This window comes from Salmo trutta, chromosome 17 (assembly GCF_901001165.1).
Source record: "Salmo trutta chromosome 17, fSalTru1.1, whole genome shotgun sequence".
Taxonomy (NCBI): domain Eukaryota; kingdom Metazoa; phylum Chordata; class Actinopteri; order Salmoniformes; family Salmonidae; genus Salmo; species Salmo trutta.
Window position 1 is genome coordinate 7,658,446 of NC_042973.1, and position 19,796 is coordinate 7,678,241.

General features: G+C 42.8%; 2 protein-coding genes across 12 annotated transcripts in view; one reads left to right on the top strand and one right to left on the bottom strand.

Annotated features, from left to right (window-relative positions):
* LOC115151514 (arf-GAP with coiled-coil, ANK repeat and PH domain-containing protein 2) overlaps nt 1–3,498 on the top strand; it is a 77,804-nt gene extending 74,306 nt beyond the window's left edge. For all 8 annotated transcript variants that reach the window (XM_029695504.1, XM_029695503.1, XM_029695505.1 and 5 more), the window contains one exon: nt 1,231–3,498. In XM_029695504.1, coding sequence (XP_029551364.1) covers nt 1,231–1,337 — 107 coding nt within the window. In that variant the 3' untranslated portion in view covers nt 1,338–3,498. The remainder of the gene's footprint in view (nt 1–1,230) is intronic.
* Nucleotides 3,499–12,149: 8,651 nt separating this feature from the next.
* Nucleotides 12,150–19,796, bottom strand: part of psmd1 (proteasome 26S subunit, non-ATPase 1) — a 62,016-nt gene continuing 54,369 nt past the window's right edge. For 2 of the 4 annotated variants that reach the window (XM_029695514.1, XM_029695513.1), the window contains exons 22-25: nt 19,469–19,567; nt 16,804–16,989; nt 13,503–13,667; nt 12,150–12,335 (exon numbers count right to left, since the gene is read on the bottom strand). In XM_029695514.1, coding sequence (XP_029551374.1) covers nt 13,521–13,667; nt 16,804–16,989; nt 19,469–19,567 — 432 coding nt within the window. In that variant the 3' untranslated portion in view covers nt 12,150–12,335; nt 13,503–13,520. Of the gene's footprint in view, nt 12,336–12,577; nt 12,651–13,502; nt 13,668–16,803; nt 16,990–19,468; nt 19,568–19,796 lie in introns of all 4 variants that reach the window. The other 2 variants (XR_003867316.1, XM_029695515.1) reach the window with 2 other exon arrangements.

Sequence of the window (19,796 nt, forward strand, 5' to 3'; positions counted from 1 at the left end):
CTGGCACCTGCTACCATACCCTGTTCAAAGGCACTTAAATCTTTTATCTTGCCCATTCACCCTCTGAATGGCACACAAACACAATCCATGTCTCAAGGCTTAAACATCCTTCTTTAACCTGTCTCCTCACCTTCATCTACACTGATTGAAGTGGATTTAACAAGTGACATCAATAAGGGATCATAGCTTCCACCTGGTCAAAGTGTCATGGAAAGAACATGATTTTGTATACTCAGTGTAGATTCAGTCAATGACCCGTAGATTCTTGGACCTGTAACGAGAAGAATAGTTGATTTTAATACGACTGTTCATGTACCGTTTTCTGTCATGATTTAAATCCAATGTGAGCGATATTTGCCTGTTATTACCTTGAAGTCAACAGCAGACAGTTGTAGTAGTTGGGGATACAGTAGTGTTTTCTACAAAGACAATGTTTTACATCTTGTTAGTGTACAAACCTGAAGTGTATGAATGTGTTGTAGGGAAGGGATCCAATGGAAGTGTAGGATGATGCTGTCTTGTCAAGCTCTCTGCTCAGTTACTTGTTGCACTCTTATTCTCTCATTGCTTGTCTCTCTCCCTCTGTCTATCACTTTGTTCTGTACTGTTTCTCTTTCTCTCTCCCCGGAGTTTGTGCCTTTTTTCTGTTCTCTCGTTTCTTTGGGGTGCTGAGTCCAACACAGCTGTATTTTTGTACATAAATCCTGCACTTTAAATACAATACAGTTGGTAACAAAACTCATCTTGTGGGCTTCCTTTTTTTTCCCACGTCACAATTCACTGCAAAGAGAGGGCTCCTTGCCTTAGTACTGTTTTAGGCCTGCACACTCTTCAAACATTGGGCTGCTTCTTCTTTCATTGTTACATCTTCCTCTGCATAATGCTGTTTCTCTCTACTGCGCAACAGTGACGCTTTAAGGTATTGTCACATTTCTATTTCTTTCATTCCCTCTTCAAACCTTTAGGATGTTTTTTTATTGCGATCTTACCTGTATTGTGTGTGTCTGTGACAGAAGTCTGAGCTCTCGTAAATATTCCTTTTGTAAGCTTGCATTTTGTTATACAATACCAACTAGTTTTAGTCTACAATACCAACTAGTTTTATTCTACAATACCAACCAGTTTTATTCTACAATACCAACCAGTTTTATTCTTTTAAGTCATTGATATTATTACTCCTGGTATTACCGAGCCGTACTTACACTGTAATGGTTTACTTTGTCCTTGCAGGAGATGAAACCTACCAAGACATTTTCCAGGATTTTTCCCAGATGGCTTCAAACGATCCGGAGAAGCTGAACCGCTACCAGCAATATGACTCGCAGCAGAGGCCATGAGGGAAGGAGACAACCTGGAAGTCTGGGGAAACCGTCTGGCCTTTTTCCTGCTCAGTGCTGTGCTCAGTGCTGTACTCAGCACGAGTATTGGAGGGTCTGTTTCACCTGAACCTCAATGGTGACGGTGTCTGTCGTATATCACCTTTTAATTGGTTTTAAATGGGTCTAAAATTGTACATTTTTAAAGTAAAAAATGTATACATTTCATTGAGGCTGGATGGCTCAGGATTGTGAATTTAAACAATGTTTTATGAGACTCTGGACTGGCGCCCAGTTTGTAAAACAGTTCACATTTGAACCTGAATGGTACAGTATTATGCTTTTCACATAATGTGACAGTTTGGTTGAAAACACAACCAATAACAAAATCAAGTCGAGTCATAATTGTCTATTCTGAATTCATATAAACCAAATAGACCACTCATCGTGTCTTTTGAAGTTTAGTAGGCTTTTTACATGTAGATACTTTTTTTAATGTATAAAAGAATGCGCATTTTATTTGTGCTATCAATTTGTTAAAATCGTCCCATTTCAATGTGGTGTTTTGTTGATAAATAAACAGCACCTTTTGTGATTTTGGCTGTAGTAGTGTGTTTTCACAGCATTGATCTACTGTATATTAAAATGCAAATGCAACTCATTATGTTAAAAATGAAAGTTCATGTTAATTCCCCCCCCCCCCCCCCCCCAGGTAGTTGACATATTCTGCCACCTTAATTATTTGCACAAAGTCCCACCTTCCTCGTCAACACTGTTTTGTACGGTGAAACTTGGGAGTGTCAGCTGGTGTAAAGCGCGCATGTTGCTGAAGTGTAGGTGTGTCACTCTTCTGTTACTGTTGAAAAGCCCTTAATGTGGCTCATACATAGATGTTGATTGTGGGTATTTTGCTGTTTTATTTTTTTGATGAGGCAATACTTTTGTTTTGTGTGGTTTTTAAGATCTGATTTTCTATGTTTGTCACCAAGGCCAGTTCTTTGTTTGTTTGTTTTATTTTTTTTATGTGAGGAAGACGAGCCTTATGTTTTAAAGTATAATTTCATATTCAATTTTGTTTTAGACCGGAAACTGACTGTTAAAAAGAGAAAAGATTGCATGTTAGGCCCTTTCTGTACATGAATGTTTGAATTTAGGTCCCCACATTGTAGTATCCACTTTTTCTGACATGTCTCACTATTTTATTTTAAACAGTATTATAGCATCCTGTTCATTGGATGGCAAAAAACAACTTCTATAAAATATACCTTGTTTATTAGTATAGCAGTGTATTAGACACTAACAAGCATGTACCACCTTCCTGGATACATACTACTGTGGCACTGCATTGCAATTACAATATGAGGAGCTCTTAAGCCCTGGTTATACCTGGTGCTATCATTTGCCTTTTGTCCTGATCTTGTCCACATTCAGATTGTGCCCACATTTTTAGATGGGTGTAGATGATTAAAGCAACTGATTGTGATCAAATCCTCTTTACAACTTCTGGAGGAGGTCTGTGTAGTCAAACCATTTAAATCCACCCTCAAATCATTGACGTGGGGTACCACTGACTAAAAGCATCAATATTGGTCTATAACGTAAAATAAATATGATTATTTTAGAGACGGTGGCCCGGTAGGACCAATCTAGTAATTGACAGATACAGTAGTGATTGGATCAGATCACATGTAAATGAAATGTGTAACTAGGGATTTTCCTTTCTTGATTTTTATTGGACTCTAACTTGTAAACTCTGCCCACTGAGCTTTCATCCAACCAATCAATTTGTCCCAACTACTTCCGTAGGTGGTCAGGAAGAACTGATCAGTGTTTTTGATTATTTTTTTGTTAGCACCAGATATAAACTGGGCATTTCTTAAATCCAACATGGGATACAGCTTTTGAATATGCATAAGTTAAATCTAAACTAGTGGTACTTGAATCATTAAATAAGCGCTTGTAAATGCTGATAATATAAAAAGACAATGACAAGATAAAAATGTCTCCCTATACCACTCAGATATGGATATTATCGATATAATTAAGGACTATATTACATTTACTGCAAATCATGGACTTAATTTCTTGCTGAATGTTGAACTGTTTGTTGTATTGATTTTATAAAGCAATTTTCCGTTCCGATTGTCTGTTTAATTACTTTAATTAAAGGGATACTTCACTATTTTGGCAATGATACCATTTTTGTCTGCATCCAGAATGGAAGTTGGAATTGACTCCCGAAACTACCTCTAACTAGCGTTAGCACGATAACTGTTAGTCTATTGTGTCTACTAGTATGCAAGCAGTTACCATAGACATCGTCATTGCGCTAACCCTAGTTAGCAACTTTAAACTGCACACAGAGTTCATCTCACTCTGGGAAAGTAGATAAAGGGCTTCACTCCCAAAATCTTGAAGTATCCCTATAAGGGCTTTACTCTTATACACAAAATTGGCTTCCATATTTCATATCCTGTCCTCATTTTATCCCTGACGCATAGATGTTATCTGACCTTCTGAGAAACGTTGTCCCCTCTTCCATGCAGAGTGCTTACCTCATGAAGGATCGCTGTTTCTACTTCATAGAAGGCTGGCAAATATACTGAACAAAAATGTAAACACAACATGCAACAATTTCGAAGATTTGACCGAGTTACAGTTCATAGAAGGAAATAGGTCAATTGAAATTCATTAGGTCCTAATCTACTGACTTCACATGACTGGTGGAGGGGCATAGGCCGGGGGAGCCAGGCCCAGCCAATCAATAAAAATAAAAACTTTCCCACAAAAGGGCTTTATTGCAGACTGAAATACTCCTCAGCAGCCCCCCCCCCCCAGATATAAACTGGGCATTTCTTAAATCCAACATGGGATACAGATCTTGTACAGCTTTTGAATATGCATAAGTTAAATCTAAACTAGTGGTATTGAATCATTAAATATGCGCTTGTAAATGCTGATAATATAAAAAGAGACAAAATTGTCTCTCTATAGCATTCAGATATGCATATAATTTAAATCAACAGGTGGCTTATGGTAAAGAAATGAACATTCAATTGTCTGGCAACAGCTCTGTTGGACACTTTACATGTTGTGTTTATGTTTTTGTTCAGTATACAAACAATGCATGTGTGTCTGAGCCTCTCCAGCCATCCTTTTGATGTGCTCACAACAGTGATGTCACAGAGAAGCTATTCTTCCTTTCCCTATGGATCACCTTGTCGCTCCCACATAAGCCCTGTTTGTACCTGGGGCTAACATGAATCCTTTGTCCTGATCTTGTCAAACATTCTGATTGTGCCCACATTTTCGGGAAGGCAAAGCAAATACCTAATTAGTTGCACAACCGAATGCATTTAACCTGTTGTGGAAATTCTACAAAGGGACACCAAGTCAAACTTAAACAAATCATTCTTTATTAACAGCATGCTGGAGAGGTCACAGTCAAACTTAGATGCATAACATGCCAGTCTGAAGTGAGCTTTTCCGGGCCAGTCCGGTTAGTTCTCTTATATACTGCAGACAAGTTATATTTGCATGATTTAGCTTATCGTTCATTCATGTGACCGACCAATATTGGTTCATTCATGTGACCGACCAACACTGGTTCATTCATAGCTTATCGTTCATTCATGTGACCGACCAACACTGGTTCATTCACGTGACCGACCAACACTGGTTCCTTCACGTGACCGACCAACACTGGTTCCTTCACGTGACCGACCAACACTGGTTCCTTCACGTGACCGACCAACACTGGTTCCTTCACGTGACCGACCAACACTGGTTCCTTCACGTGACCGACCAACACTGGTTCCTTCACGTGACCGACCAACACTGGTTCATTCACGTGACCGACCAACACTGGTTCATTCACGTGACCGACCAACACTGGTTCATTCACGTGACCGACCAACACTGGTTCATTCACGTGACCGACCAACACTGGTTCATTCACGTGACCGACCAACACTGGTTCATTCACGTGACCGACCAACACTGGTTCATTCACGTGACCGACCAACACTGGTTCATTCACGTGACCGACCAACACCTCATGAGGCTTCTTCTCTCTAAACTCAGACCTTGAAATTAATTCCATTCCTTTACTTATATTTGTGTATTAGATATCACTGCACTGTTGGAGCTAGAAACACAACATTTGATTTGATTTTAAAACAGACCTTTCGTTCTCAAAACAAGGGTCTGGGCGTACTGCCAAATTGCAGATACTGATAGTGAAGATTTGTTGAATCAGTCATTAAAAAAGCAAACATTTTCTTTCACAAACCCAGACCCTCAATCAGAGCGGTGCGGGGGGGGGGCTGCCTTAGTCAACATTCACGTCATCGGGGAGCAGTTATCGTCGGGAGCCAACTTCCTTAAGGGCAGAACGTCAGATTAAAATAATAATAATAATCCACGAGTGACTTTAAGGTTACTGGCCCAATGCTACACCTGGTATTAAAATGAGTCTATTATCTGTCCAATGTGTCTGCATTGTGACCAGATTTCCTTGTCCCTCCCTGTATGTAAACTATTTGAAAGATATTCTTTAAAAATAATATATATTTTAAGCCACATTAAATCATCATTGATTTATGGCATCACAGTGGTCCATGGACACTTGCGTGCCTGACTACCTCCGGAGGTGGTCAGGAAGATCTGATCACAATGTGTCTTTTAATCATCTACACCGGTCTGAAAATGTGGGCACAATCAGAATGTGGACAAGATCAGGACAAAGGACGCATGTTAGAACCAGGTATAAACAGGGCTATAGTGAACATATATCCCTGATGGTGTCACCCACTCAATAATTACACTGTTTATTTCTCCTGGTGCAAAAAATGTAAGGCATCCAGTCCTCTAGTCCTTTCATGAGCTATGGTCCTCACAGCAGACATGTGCATGTTTAGTCTGTTTCAAAGCATTGTCCTGGGCCACATCACAAAACGCCTACCCTGGTCACATACAGTAACTGCTACTGGCAATGGAAAACATCTGCCGTGTAGGCCTGACTCGGCTATTTAAGATCCTATAGATGCGGAGTCAGCCTATACCTTTCACGCTCCAGACTGGTGTTGGTAGTAAAGGCTCAACTGTCCAGTCTGTACCCAGCCACAGGGCCTGGATCCTGGCCTTTTTTCTGGACTCCCCTGCAGAGAGGCGGAGGGCCGCTGCTGGAGACGTTTCCCCTCTATAAAAGAGAAATGTGCACAAACGCAAAGAGGCTCCATTAATGTCACTCGCCGCAACGTCCAAGGGTCTCGGTACACTGAGACTGCCAGGACTACATCTACCCTGGAGGAGTACTTCATTCATGCTACTTCATTCTGCAGTTGTGCTGTTTATGTCTCCAGCCCTGCTTCCCAGAATGGGCTGGTCCTGTAGCCCCTCTCCTTTAGAGGAGACTATATTGGGGGGGGGGGGGGGGGGCTCCCTGGAGGCCTGTCCTCCACACCCGGTGAGCAGCCAGCTGTCAGCCTTTCCAGTGGGATGACCCGTCTAGGAAAATGAAGTCCTCACCATCACACGTCTGGCCTTCAGCTGCTTAGAGGGCCACAGAACGCCCCTCTCTGCCAGGTGTGGGGAACCCAAGCTGGAGAGAGTGAAGGATGGCTAGTCTAGCCATAGTGACATCCCTCCTTTGGGTCAATTAGCTTTTACCATTAAACCTTTATGGAAGTATATGATATTATGGCTTCCATACTTCTGTGAGATTTGGAAGGAAGAGTAACTGGAAGAGTAGCTGTTGCTTTCGCAATAGCTAATGGGGATCCTAATAAAAAAGCCCTAGACAGCCTCATCTTCCACACTGGCCTAGGTGGTTGTGTCAGCCCTCCGAGAGCTGAAACCCAATACGTCTGAGGTTGACAGAAGAGGACATTTGAGGTGTTTGTTTCAGCAGTCGCAGAAGCTTTGAGAGTCCAAAAACTTTTCTGAACAGAACCTAACCACCTGCAAAAGCAACATGACTCCTGTTGCGAAGGGTGACTGGAATCAAACATACAGTAAGCCATTCATGTAAAACACGGGAAAGTTAGCTCATGTAAGAGCAGCTACTCTTGTGATGCAAACTAGGCTCATGTCATTGGTACAGTATTTCTCTGCGATTGTACTATGGACATTTATTTTTAATATAGCCAAACATGTCTTCCATCCTCCAATGCAAATGTAATGGATTAAGGAAGAGTTCTGAACTCAGCTGCACTAGTTGATTGTAACTGGGGGGGAAAAAAGGCTCAATTTAGTATATTTGAAAATTAAATTTGTCAAGCACTTCAGAAGAAATGGCGACGGAGGCAAACAAACAAACCACAACATATTCATCACATCACGGAGACATGAAACATAACCACAGCATATTCATCACGACACAATAGATTCTCTTCATATTTTTCCTAGAAGATGCTCGTCTCAATGGGAGGTCTGACTGATGTACCCTGCCTTTTAGTTCAGAGATACTAGGACTTTGGACATCAGCCTAGATCCACAACATCCCACCAGTTAGATCTCAAGTCTCATTGAGGAGTCAAAACAGTCTGCCCTGTCCAGAGTCCCATGGACCGCCGGCATGTCACTCGCTGGCCTATAATTCAAGCGAACACGCTGGGGCCTTAACCCTGCCTTCAGCTCCATAGCCACACAATCAATTTAACAACCATCCCCTCCTCTCCGACGACTCTATTGGCCCATCCTGACCTGGTGGGACTGCTTGTTTGCCTAAACAACATGAGAGCTGTTGAGCCGCAATCATTTCATCGACACTTACTCATCAACACTCCCAACAGACGGTGACTCCACGGGCGAGAACGCCAAAGGTATGCTCGTTCCTTCTCTCATTCATCAGTATGCTGAAAAGGCACTGGAGGCGCCAGTCTACCGCTTGACCATAACTGCTCCCCTGGGTTCACGGCTTGGCCTGGCTGGACGCCACATCAGGAGTAACTTTTCGCCTTGTATGGTGTTGGGCATATTGTCCCCGTTGGGAAATTACGCTGAGGACTTGACTAACACCAACTACAACACAGCCCACCAATTATAGAACTGATGTTGCGCCGGATATTGACTCATGAACACAAGTTTGTGTTTTAGAACTTAAGGTTACAGGTCACAGAAAAAGGCCAAGGTTAGAGTGGGTTACCTGTAGAATTATTCCATGTGGCAGTACTGGGGTCATAAAGAACCATTGCTGCTGATGATGGAAAGGGTGTGTGTGCCAACATGTCATTACTTTGTTTAATTACTTGGTCAGATAAGTGAGTGCCAAGGATGAAATGTTGAAGAGAAAAGCTGAGGCAAAATAAACAAAGACAATGTCAACTATTTCAGATTTACAAGGTTCTTCCAGGAATTTAGATTTTCCACTTTTTCCCCCCCAGAAATCTACAATATCCCACCCGCATAGAACAGACATACGGGAAGTGAAACATTGGCGGTCATCTCATCTCCTTTGGGAAACAGGGTGGAGAAGGGAGGCTCAGAGTGTGACTAAACATTTCCTCGTGTTAGTTGGGGACTAAAGGCTATTACAACGTCCTGTGGTATGTTTGAGGTTCGGTTGTCCCAGTATGACGTGTGACCTTTCCAACACCCAGGAAGCTCCGATTCAAACTCTCAGACAGCTCTGCAAGCGTTATACCAAAATACATTTGTTACTTTCCAAATATGGAGTTTCACTGAGCAACTATCTTCATTTACTCCTGTATGAACTTCCAAAAAAAAAGTCTAAATAAAAATGTACAAGCAACTGAAAAAAAAATGGCTCTTCGGCACCTCCAATGTTTTGAGCTGTTGTCAGAGTCATTAGAGGTGCTGAATAGGCATTTTTTAGGTTTCTTGTAAAAACAAATATTTAGACATTTTTTTGGAAGTACATACCGGCCGTAATGGGAGTAAATAAAGATAGTTACTTAGCGAAACTCCATATTTGGTCAGTAATTAACATATTTTCACATAACGCTTGCAGAGCAGTCTAATGGGAGTTTGAATCTGAGCTTCCTGAGGAGACGCGTCATACCGTCGACGACATCTCTAACACAGATACTGGGGAAAGGTTGGGTACAGTGCATTAGAAAAGTATTTTTTATTATTTCACCTTTATTTAATCAGGTAGGCCAGTTGGGAACAAGTTCTAATTTACAACTGTGACCTGGAGTATCCAAACCCCTTGACTTTTTACACATTTTGTTATTTACATTTAAGTCATTTAGCAGACGCTCTTATCCAGAGCGACTTACAGTAGTGAATGCATACATTTCATACAACTTGATACATTTCATTTCTGTACTGGCCCCCCGTGGGAATCGAACCCACAACCCTGGCGTTGCAAACACCATGCTCTACCAACTGAGCTACAGGGAAGGCCAACTGAGTTACAGACTTATTCTAAAATGGATTAAATAAATCCTCAATCTACACACAATGACAAAGTGAAAACATGTTTCTAGAAATAAAAAAAACAAATACCTTACTTACATAAGTATTCAGACCCTTTGCTGTGAGACTCGAAATTGAGCTCAGGTGCATCCTGTTTCCATTGATCATCCTTGAGATGTTTCTACAACTTGACTGGAGTCCACCTGTGGTAAATTCAATTGAATTGACATGATTTGGAAAGGCACACACCTGTCTACATAAGGTCCTACAGTTGACAGTGCATGTCAGAGCAAAAACCAAGCCATGAGGTTGAAGGAATTATCGATAGAGCTCCGAGACAGGATTGTGTCGAGGAACAGATCTAGGGAAGGGTACCAAAAAGTCTGCAGCATTGAAGGTCCCCAAGAACACAGTGTCCTCCATCAAACAGAGTAATCAGGGGAGATGGGCCTTGGTCAAGGAGGTGACTAAGAACCCGATGGTCTCTCTGGCAGAGCTCCTCTCTGGAAGGTTCTCCCATCTCCACAATGACAAATATCTCTGCAGCACTCCACAAATCAGGCCTTTATGGTAGAGTGGCCAGATGGAAGCCACTCCTCAGTAAAAAGGCACATGACAGCCCGCCCAGAGTTTGCCAAAAGGCACCTAAAGGACTCAGACCATGAGAAACAAGATTCTTCTGTCTGATAAAACCAAGATTGAACTCTTTGGCCTGAATGCCAAGCATCACATCTAGAGGAAACCTGGCACCATCCCTATGTTGAAGCATGGTGGTGGCAGCATCTTGCTGTGGGGATGCTTTTCAGCGGCAGGGACTGGGAGACTAGTCAGGATCGACGAAAGATGAACAGAGCAAAGTACAGAGATCGTTGATGATAACATGCTCCAGAGCAGTCAGGACCTCAGACTGGGTCGAAGGTTCACCTTCCAACAGGACAACAACCCTAAGCACACAGCCAAGACAATGCAGGAGTGGCTTAGGGACAAGTCTCTGAATGTCCTTGAGTGGCCCAGCCAGGACTTGAACCCGATCGAACATCTCTGAAGACACCTGACAGAGCTTGAGAGGATATGCAGCGAAGAACGAGAGAAACTCCCCAAATACAGGTGTGCCAAGCTTGTAGCGTCATACCCAAGACTTGAGGGTGTAATCGCTGCAAAAGTGCATCAACAAAGTACTGAGTTAAGGGTCTGAATACTTATGTAAATGTCAATTTTTTTTTAACATTTTTGAATAAATTTGCTAACATTTCTAAAAACCTGTTTTTGCTTTCTCATTATGGTTTATTGTTAGTAGATTGATAAGAAAAAAATGTTTTAATCAATTTTAAAACAAGGCTGTAACGTAATAAAATGTGGAAAAACTCAAGGGGTCTGAATACTTTCCAAAGGCACTGTAGATAAAAAATGTTCTGCACGCATTCAGTGATACAGTAGCAAAAGCATATAGCAGCAGCTGGTTCATATAACATAACGTTTAATTTGATTAGGAGCATTGCAATGCTCCCCTGACAAGCAGGAAGATGGAGCGAAATAATTTTGTTTTTCCCCCCATTGCAGGGGCATCACATAGGAAAAAAAAGAAAAGAAGCTTGGAATCAGGTGCACAGTAGACAACCAACCACGGCTGTACTTCCTTAACCTTGTTTGACACATTGTGGTTATCGACCACAGCTGCATGGGTTAGTGTTACTAAATAGCTGAGGTACAAAGGACTATAGTGAGGAGGAATAACCATTGATTGTTTTCAAGCAGTGAAGCACACTTCTCTCCCTCAAAATAGTTGAGGTCAAACATTTGTAGCTACATAAAATGAAGTAAGTTAATTGTTTTCCGACATGCAACATATTCTATGGCGGCTTCATGTCACCACACTTGCTTTATTTATTCTTACCCAGCAGCATTTCACGTGAACTCTCATCTTCTCCCCCAGATAGTAATGGAATAAAGAGGGCACATATTAAACACTAATGACTTTAAAGTATTAAGAACAGTTGCTTCTAATGTTAAATATCAAGCGTTGCCTAAAATAACCCCAACTGGCATTCCACAGGTTTCCATAAACAACCGAACCCAACTTTGGAAACAGAAACACCATGTGTCACTTCACCTCAATGTGCAACTTGCTCATCTAGTTCTCCGTTAACGGTTCGCACTTTTGCAGCCGAAGACTAAAACTTGCGTTGAGATGTCTAAATTTATGTTTCTTTTTTTAAATCTGACTTGTATGTCTAAGAGTGTATGCCCTTGTGCATTCAATGTGAGTGTGTGTTCAAGCCCTGGGTATGGTAAGGAGACAGTGCTTCAGCTAGACTGGGCAGAATAATAGCAGGCTGGTGGCCAGGCTGTGAGGAAACACTGGAGAGAATGTAAACCATCCTAAACGTGTAAGATTAGGGGGATTTACACTATGTACACACAGCACATGCAGGAAAAAAACTAAGCACACGCTCCACTTTTTTATTTTATTGTACTGACAGAAAATGATACCATTTTAACAAGAGAATGTCAAACATTCCCTGTCTGACAAAGGGGGCCAGGACAGGGAAGGAACATGTAAAATAAGTAATGGGGGAGAGACAAAGAGGTGCATGCTGGGATGTGAAGATTCTTCCTGTAGAAGCCTGGTAATGTCACCTGTGGAACCAAAAGGACAGAGCGGTTAGGATACCACCTGACCAGGCTCTGTGTTTGATCACAAAACACCCTTAATTCATTACTTTTTTATACAGGAAAGTTTTGTTAATTAGGCATATCTATATTCTAATGTTTATTAAAGGACAATTAACTTTTAATGATCATAATTTAAAGGCTGTCATTAAAGTAACTGTACAGTGAAAAATCATACTTTTAAAAGTTCATATTCTGTTAACTCGTACCCAAATAATGTTGACGACTCGTCATATTCTCTTATGTGACCAAAGCATTTCCTCAGAGGACGATGTCCTCCTCCTGAGGAGGATGAGTTGACCAATCAGCAGTCTACTCACATTCATATTTTCAATTACAGGTATAGAACGCCCACACCATTCCGTTGTTGGGGTACGCCCACACCATTCCAACACAGAAAAGCTGCTTTTTAACATAATCAATTACCATTTATTTAGAAGAAAAACTATTTCACCAGTTTCAGAGATTTGTTTTTATATTGACCACAGCGGTGTGTTTTTGAAATCATCTTACTTGCAGCGCAGGAGCATTGCTGATCCAAAAGGGCATGACAATATCTAAGCATCCCATCATTTCATCTTGTTTAACATACGTACTACTGTATGTACAACCCTGGGAGGTAAATGGGGACCAAGACAAACATAACATTGTGCTGATGGCCAAAAATGACAAAACAATCTAGATCGGCTCTCTATGCCGTGCAATTATAGATGGGAGGGTTTGCCCTCAGGTGGGTGTGGTTTGGCGACGGCAGCACTGTTTACATTCCATAGGCAATGATGGACGTGAGCCAGGTTAGGCATGGGAACAAGAACCCAAAGACCTGCACACTGTACCATTACCTCTCTCTGAACCATCAATGTGGCATAGCTACTCTGAGACTGTTGCCTGTATAATTACAAGGCGATGCTGAATATTCAGGCAGCTTGATCCTGAAAGTTTGAGTTCTCTATTTACCCCTAGGCTGGGGTAAAACATGTTTAGCACTAAGACCCATCTACAGCATTTGCACAACAAAACGTTTCTAAGCAAAACCCACACTTTCAGAGTGAACCCATGAAAAAAACAATTATCTGCAAACCATCAATTGTACCCAGATCCATCATTTGGTAAACATAGGTGCAGGACACATACCTTTTGCTTGGAGGACGTTCACTCGTCAACGTACTCGAAGGACTCGGGGGCCTCGGGCTCCTGTTCCTCCTCCTCGATCTTGGGGCCGTGGGCAGAGACAGGCTCCACCAACTCCTCCTCTTCCTCGCTGGTGTCCTTCATGATGATAATGCCGCCGGTGTGCAGCTGGAGACAGATAGGGGACACAGACATGAGCGACTAAGCTGTTCGACCAATGATGGGTGTCTTTTAATTTATTTATTTTTCTTTGGGGGCGCGGGTGTCGTATTATACGCACAACACTGTCTGCCTCCCCAACTGAGCAGTACACCCGTCAAACATCACCCGCACCACAATAACCTCAACTCGAATTCAGAGAAGACACTGCACCCCATACTGTTTAAAATCTCACCCACTCTCCACTGTCAACACGGACTAGCATGCTTATGCAACAGTTGGACACATTTAACAAGGCTTATGTCCATGTAAACCTCTGAAGTCGAGAAGTGAGGAACTGTGACAGGTGTTTAATAACGCTGAAGTCGAGAAGTGAGGAACTGTGACAGGTGTTTAATAACGCTGAAGTCGAGAAGTGAGGAACTGCGACAGGTGTTTAATAACGCTGAAGTCGAGAAGTGAGGAACTGCGACAGGTGTTTAATAACGCTGAAGCAGAGAAGTGAGGAACTGTGACAGGTGTTTAATAACGCTGAAGTCGAGAAGTGAGGAACTGTGACAGGTGTTTAATAACGCTGAAGTCGAGAAGTGAGGAACTGTGACAGGTGTTTAATAACGCTGAAGCAGAGAAGTGAGGAACTGTGACAGGTGTTTAATAACGCTGAAGTCGAGAAGTGAGGAACTGTGACAGGTGTTTAATAACGCTGAAGTCGAGAAGTGAGGAACTGTGACAGGTGTTTAATAACGCTGAAGCAGAGAAGTGAGGAACTGTGACAGGTGTTTAATAACGCTGAAGCAGAGAAGTGAGGAACTGCGACAGGTGTTTAATAACGCTGAAGTCGAGAAGTGAGGAACTGTGACAGGTGTTTAATAACGCTGAAGTCGAGAAGTGAGCAACTGTGACAGGTGTTTAATAACGCTGAAGCAGAGAAGTGAGGAACTGTGACAGGTGTTTAATAACGCTGAAGTCGAGAAGTGAGGAACTGTGACAGGTGTTTAATAACGCTGAAGTCGAGAAGTGAGGAACTGCGACAGGTGTTTAATAACGCTGAAGTCGAGAAGTGAGGAACTGTGACAGGTGTTTAATAACGCTGAAGCAGAGAAGTGAGGAACTGCGACAGGTGTTTAATAACGCTGAAGTCGAGAAGTGAGGAACTGTGACAGGTGTTTAATAACGCTGAAGTCGAGAAGTGAGGAACTGCGACAGGTGTTTAATAACGCTGAAGCGGAGAGGAACTTTCAAAACACTACAGACGTGGTGAGGGATTACACAGTAAAGAGATTTATCATGACTGCAAGAAAGAACAGGTGTTTTTTCCCCCAGTCTACCCGTGAGGATTTTGAGGGGATGGTTGTCTCGTCCTACTCTGTGAGCACATTGCCCTTGCAGTGGTTGTACAGTGCATCAAGCAGCTTGGTTATCACTGTAAATCATTTAGAGATATGATCAGGTCCAGACTAAAGCATCAGGTATGGTGAGCACTGCCCAGACTAGATCTTTACTCCTACATTATCTCCGGGCAGCTAAGTAGCACTAATTTACTCACAGACCACACTACAAGACCTTTGGAACAGTTGCTGTGTGCTCGGATTGCCTTCTATGGAATAGGTGAAATGGAATCACCACAATATGGAGGGAAGGTCTGTGGGAGACATACCCTGGCCCCACAACAACGGATCGCTTTGTGTTAAAACACCGCCTTCAAAAAAAAATGTAATACTAAAGAAAGTTTTAGGAGACAGACGAGAGCAAAAACACTCAAGTGTCATATGATATGACCCCATGATGCATTGCTCTCAGCTCGACGTGTGTTGATTTGACATGTAACCAAACGATAGTGCTCTTTATTGGAGTGGGATTAGGATAAGTGTGTGGGTGACTGCATATGTCATGTTATTTACTGTGGAAAGATGTCAACATTTTGCGCAGGGCCAGAGTACAGAGTGGTTTATTGTCCGGCAACTTTAAGACTCCGTGGATCTAACCGGGGCTTGGTTGGAAAGACGAATAAAAGATGGCTGATGAAAGACAGCTTCAACGCTGGATCCACATGCTAAAAAAAAGAAATAACCAAATTTAAAATCGCATTGCAGTCATCACAAAACTACCACCAACAGGTCCAGACCATCATCATCCAGGCTAAAATAAATAAAACATACGTAATACAATTCTGTCAATAGGAGGATAAACATCTTTCAAATAATTTGCCACGGATACAGTGCACTCGGAAAGTATTCAGACCCCCTTGACTTTTTCCACATTTCATTACGTTACAGCCTTATTCTAAAATGGATTAAATAAAATCTTCAATCTACACACAATACCTCAATGATAAAGCGAAAACAGGTTTCTCAAAATTTTTGCACATTCATTATTTACGTAAGTACTCAGACCCTTTGCTATGAGACTCGAAATTGAGCTCAGGTGCATCCTGTTTCCATTGATCATCTGATGTTTCTACAACTTGATTGGAGTCCCCCTGTGGTAAATTCAATTGAATGGACATGATTTGGAAAGATGTACAACTGTCTATAAGGTCCCACAGTTGACAGTGTATGTCAGAGCAAAAACAAAGCCATGAGGTCGAAGGAATTGTCCGTTGCGCTCCGAGACAGGATTGTGTCGAGGAACAGATCTAGGGAAGGGTACCAAAGAAATTCTGCAGTATTGAAGGTCCCCAAGAACATAGTGACTTCCATCATTCTTAAATGGAAGAAGTTTGTAACCTCCAATACTCTTCCCAGAACTGGCTGCCCAGCCAAAATTATCAATAGTTCCTCTGCGGAGATGGGAGAACCTTCCAGAAGGACAACCATCTCTACAGAACTCCAAATCAGGCCTTCATGGTAGAGTGGGCAGGCGGAAGCCACTCCTCAGTAAAAGGCACATGACAGCCAGCTTGGAGCCAGGACTGCAGTAGATTGAACTTCTCTGTCTGGTAGGTAGCCAGGACTGCGGTAGATTGAACTGCACTGCCCCCTAGCGGTCATAAGCAGGACCATATCTGAATTGTGAATTCACGCCATTTTATGATTTTTTTTAACCCCAGTTAAAAAAGAAATAAAATCATGTGTCACATCCCTACCAGAAACACACTTAAAAAAAGTCCCATGCGTTCACAGACTCACACACCAACAATACGTACCGGTTTGAAGGGCTGGTAGCGGCACGTCTCGGGCATGTTGAGCACTTTGAGCTGGGCGGGCATCACTCTGGCTGGGTTCTCCATCAGCTGGAAGTTGGGCTCGGGTTCTTTCTTCTTCTCCTTCTCTTTCTCCTTCTCCTTCTCTTTCTCCTCATCTTTCTTTTCCTTCTCAGCCTCCTGTACCTCCTGAGAATCCAACAAATACAATGTTAAGCGTTTTCCCTCCCTTTTCCTGAGGAAAATCCACGACTCAGTGAGTCCGCAATTCATTGGATGATAAAAAAGATGACGATGGCAGTAAGGGTCACCTCGGAATAAAGTGTGCCTTCATTTCATACGTTTCCTGACACCACCAAAAAGCTTCAACTCTGGAAGACGTGTTAATCTTGAGATGGGTGATACTCTTTATCGGTTGTCTTGCACAGTGGCCAATGATTTGTTAGGCTCTCCCTGCCTCCTGTCCCCTGCCCAGGTCTCCCGGCTGCTACCACAAGGCCCTGTACCATCTGACGATAGGCTGAAAACTGGACCATAGGTGTGCAATGACTCATATCAGCACTCCTGTTTGTCTACGTGTGTGTGTGTCTCAACTAAAAACCACACACAGTGTTTGTGTGAGAGAATAAAACAAATCTCCACTGTCCAATGCCTTTGGTTAAAACTAACACACTGATATAACCGAGGGTTAAAATACTCCCCCCCTTTCTCGTTAACCTCGATGACAACAAGCCCAATCAATCAAACTGAGCGGATCCAACTTTGCCTGAGATCGCAGAGCCATCCCTCAACGAGGACGTGAAATCTAGCATGGTGGACGCCATCAAACATAGCGATAACGCCCAGCGGTCAACGTCCCACTGAAAGCAATACTGGCACTGGGTTGACAGGGGCTGTCGGTAATGGTATGTGTTCCAGCCGTGTGCTTCATGCATAACTTGGTCACGTCAGTGGAGAGGGGCTGGGGGACCTTGCCAGGGCTGACAGATAGCTGCTTGGTCACGTCAGTGGAGAGGGGCTGGGGGACCTTGCCAGGGCTGACAGATAGCTGCTTGGTCACGTCAGTGGAGAGGGGCTGGGGGACCTTGCCAGGGCTGACAGATAGCTGCTTGGTCACGTCAGTGGAGAGGGGCTGGGGGACCTTGCCAGGGCTGACAGATAGCTGCTTGGTCACGTCAGTGGAGAGGGGCTGGGGGACCTTGCCAGGGCTGACAGATAGCTGCTTGGTCACGTCAGTGGAGAGGGGCTGGGGGACCTTGCCAGGGCTGACAGATAGCTGCTTGGTCACGTCAGTGGAGAGGGGCTGGGGGACCTTGCCAGGGCTGACAGATAGCTGCTTGGTCACGTCAGTGGAGAGGGGCTGGGGGACCTTGCCAGGGCTGACAGATAGCTGCTTGGTCACGTCAGTGGAGAGGGGCTGGGGGACCTTGCCAGGGCTGACAGATAGCTGCTTGGTCACGTCAGTGGAGAGGGGCTGGGGGACCTTGCCAGGGCTGACAGATAGCTGCTCCTTAAAGGGGTACTTCACTAATTTCCTGAAAACTGCGATTTTAAAAAGCCTAGTTCCCTCACATTTCTTAAGAACTGCTACGTTAACCCATAAGAGTCTAAGCCCTGGGGGGGCGCTGACTTCGATTCCTGATTTGAAATTTTAAGACCCCTTGAAGTATAAAAACATTATTTATTTATTTTTGAATACCATTTTTTGGGGGGCCTTACTGCTATTAGCCCATACAAACACATTGAATAACAGATTCACTACATGGAACAACAGATGGTCCCCCCCAAAAAAAATCTAAAGGAAGTTTGTTCTGAAGAGTCTGTTCTATATCTGAAAGATCAGGAAACATTTGTTATTCTTTTATTTTATTTAACGTATTTTCATGTGGTCATGTAGGCCAAACCGTTGGGACAATACAGACGTTTTCGTGAGAAGACTGATGTCTCATGGTCTGACAACACCACTGTAGCTAGGCCACCTTCCACCTCAGAAGGCCGCCATTGGTGGATGCGGTGGACTTAATGTGATGCTCATGCAAAAAAAACAGATCTCTCTAGTTTAAACTGATGGATTGACGGCCATTTTTTTTATTACGCTAATTCGATTTCAGCGAGAGAGTTCACTCAAGATTTCCTGAGAAAACTTCTCTGCATTGTTGGTTAAGAATTGTAAGAATTTCACTGTAAAGGTCTACACCTGTTATATTTGGCACATGTGACAAATAAACGTGATTTGATTTTGAACTGCTACTTTATAATAATTAAAAAAAAGGGACATTTCATTGATGGTTTTGTTACCTTTGAAACGATCTCCTCTGCAGTAGTATGTGTACCTGGACAGTACATCTGACATAAGAAGCTTTGTGGGATACTGAGTGAAATATCAGTGACGGAAGTTGCAGACTGCAGAGGCCCGACACGTTAAGGGAGACTGTTTTCAGGTCTTTGAACCATTAGTACCTCACAACCAATTACACAGATCATTCCTCAATAGGCTGGTCAATATGAGCAGAGATCTGTTGTTTGGGACAGGGGCTACCGGATTCTTGCTTGAGGAAGGTTAAAAACATCTACATAGAAAGCAAGACTTAATTTGAAGAAAAATATTTAAAAAATGAAAAATGGTCTCTATGAGGCTGGCCATCCTATGAAATGATTGTGTTCATACACTCACTACTTCCATCTTCTCCTCCTCTTTCTCCTTCTTCTCCTTCTCTTTCTCCTTCTTCTTAGCTTTGGCTGTGATGGAGAGAACAGCAGTAGACACCTGTAATGGAGGAAGAGAGAGTAAATGAAGGGAGAGTTGGCACAGAAATAAAAAGGCACTGAGGGGCAATCATAAAACCTCTTAAAATACACGACACAAGTGAACTAAAAATATCCGCTGTTTTTTTATTACGTTATTAAAATGTACCCATGTTCTAAAATGAGCTAAAACTCGGACTGAGTAGCCAAAATAACATGGTCTCAGACTGACAATATGGAAATGAAACGAG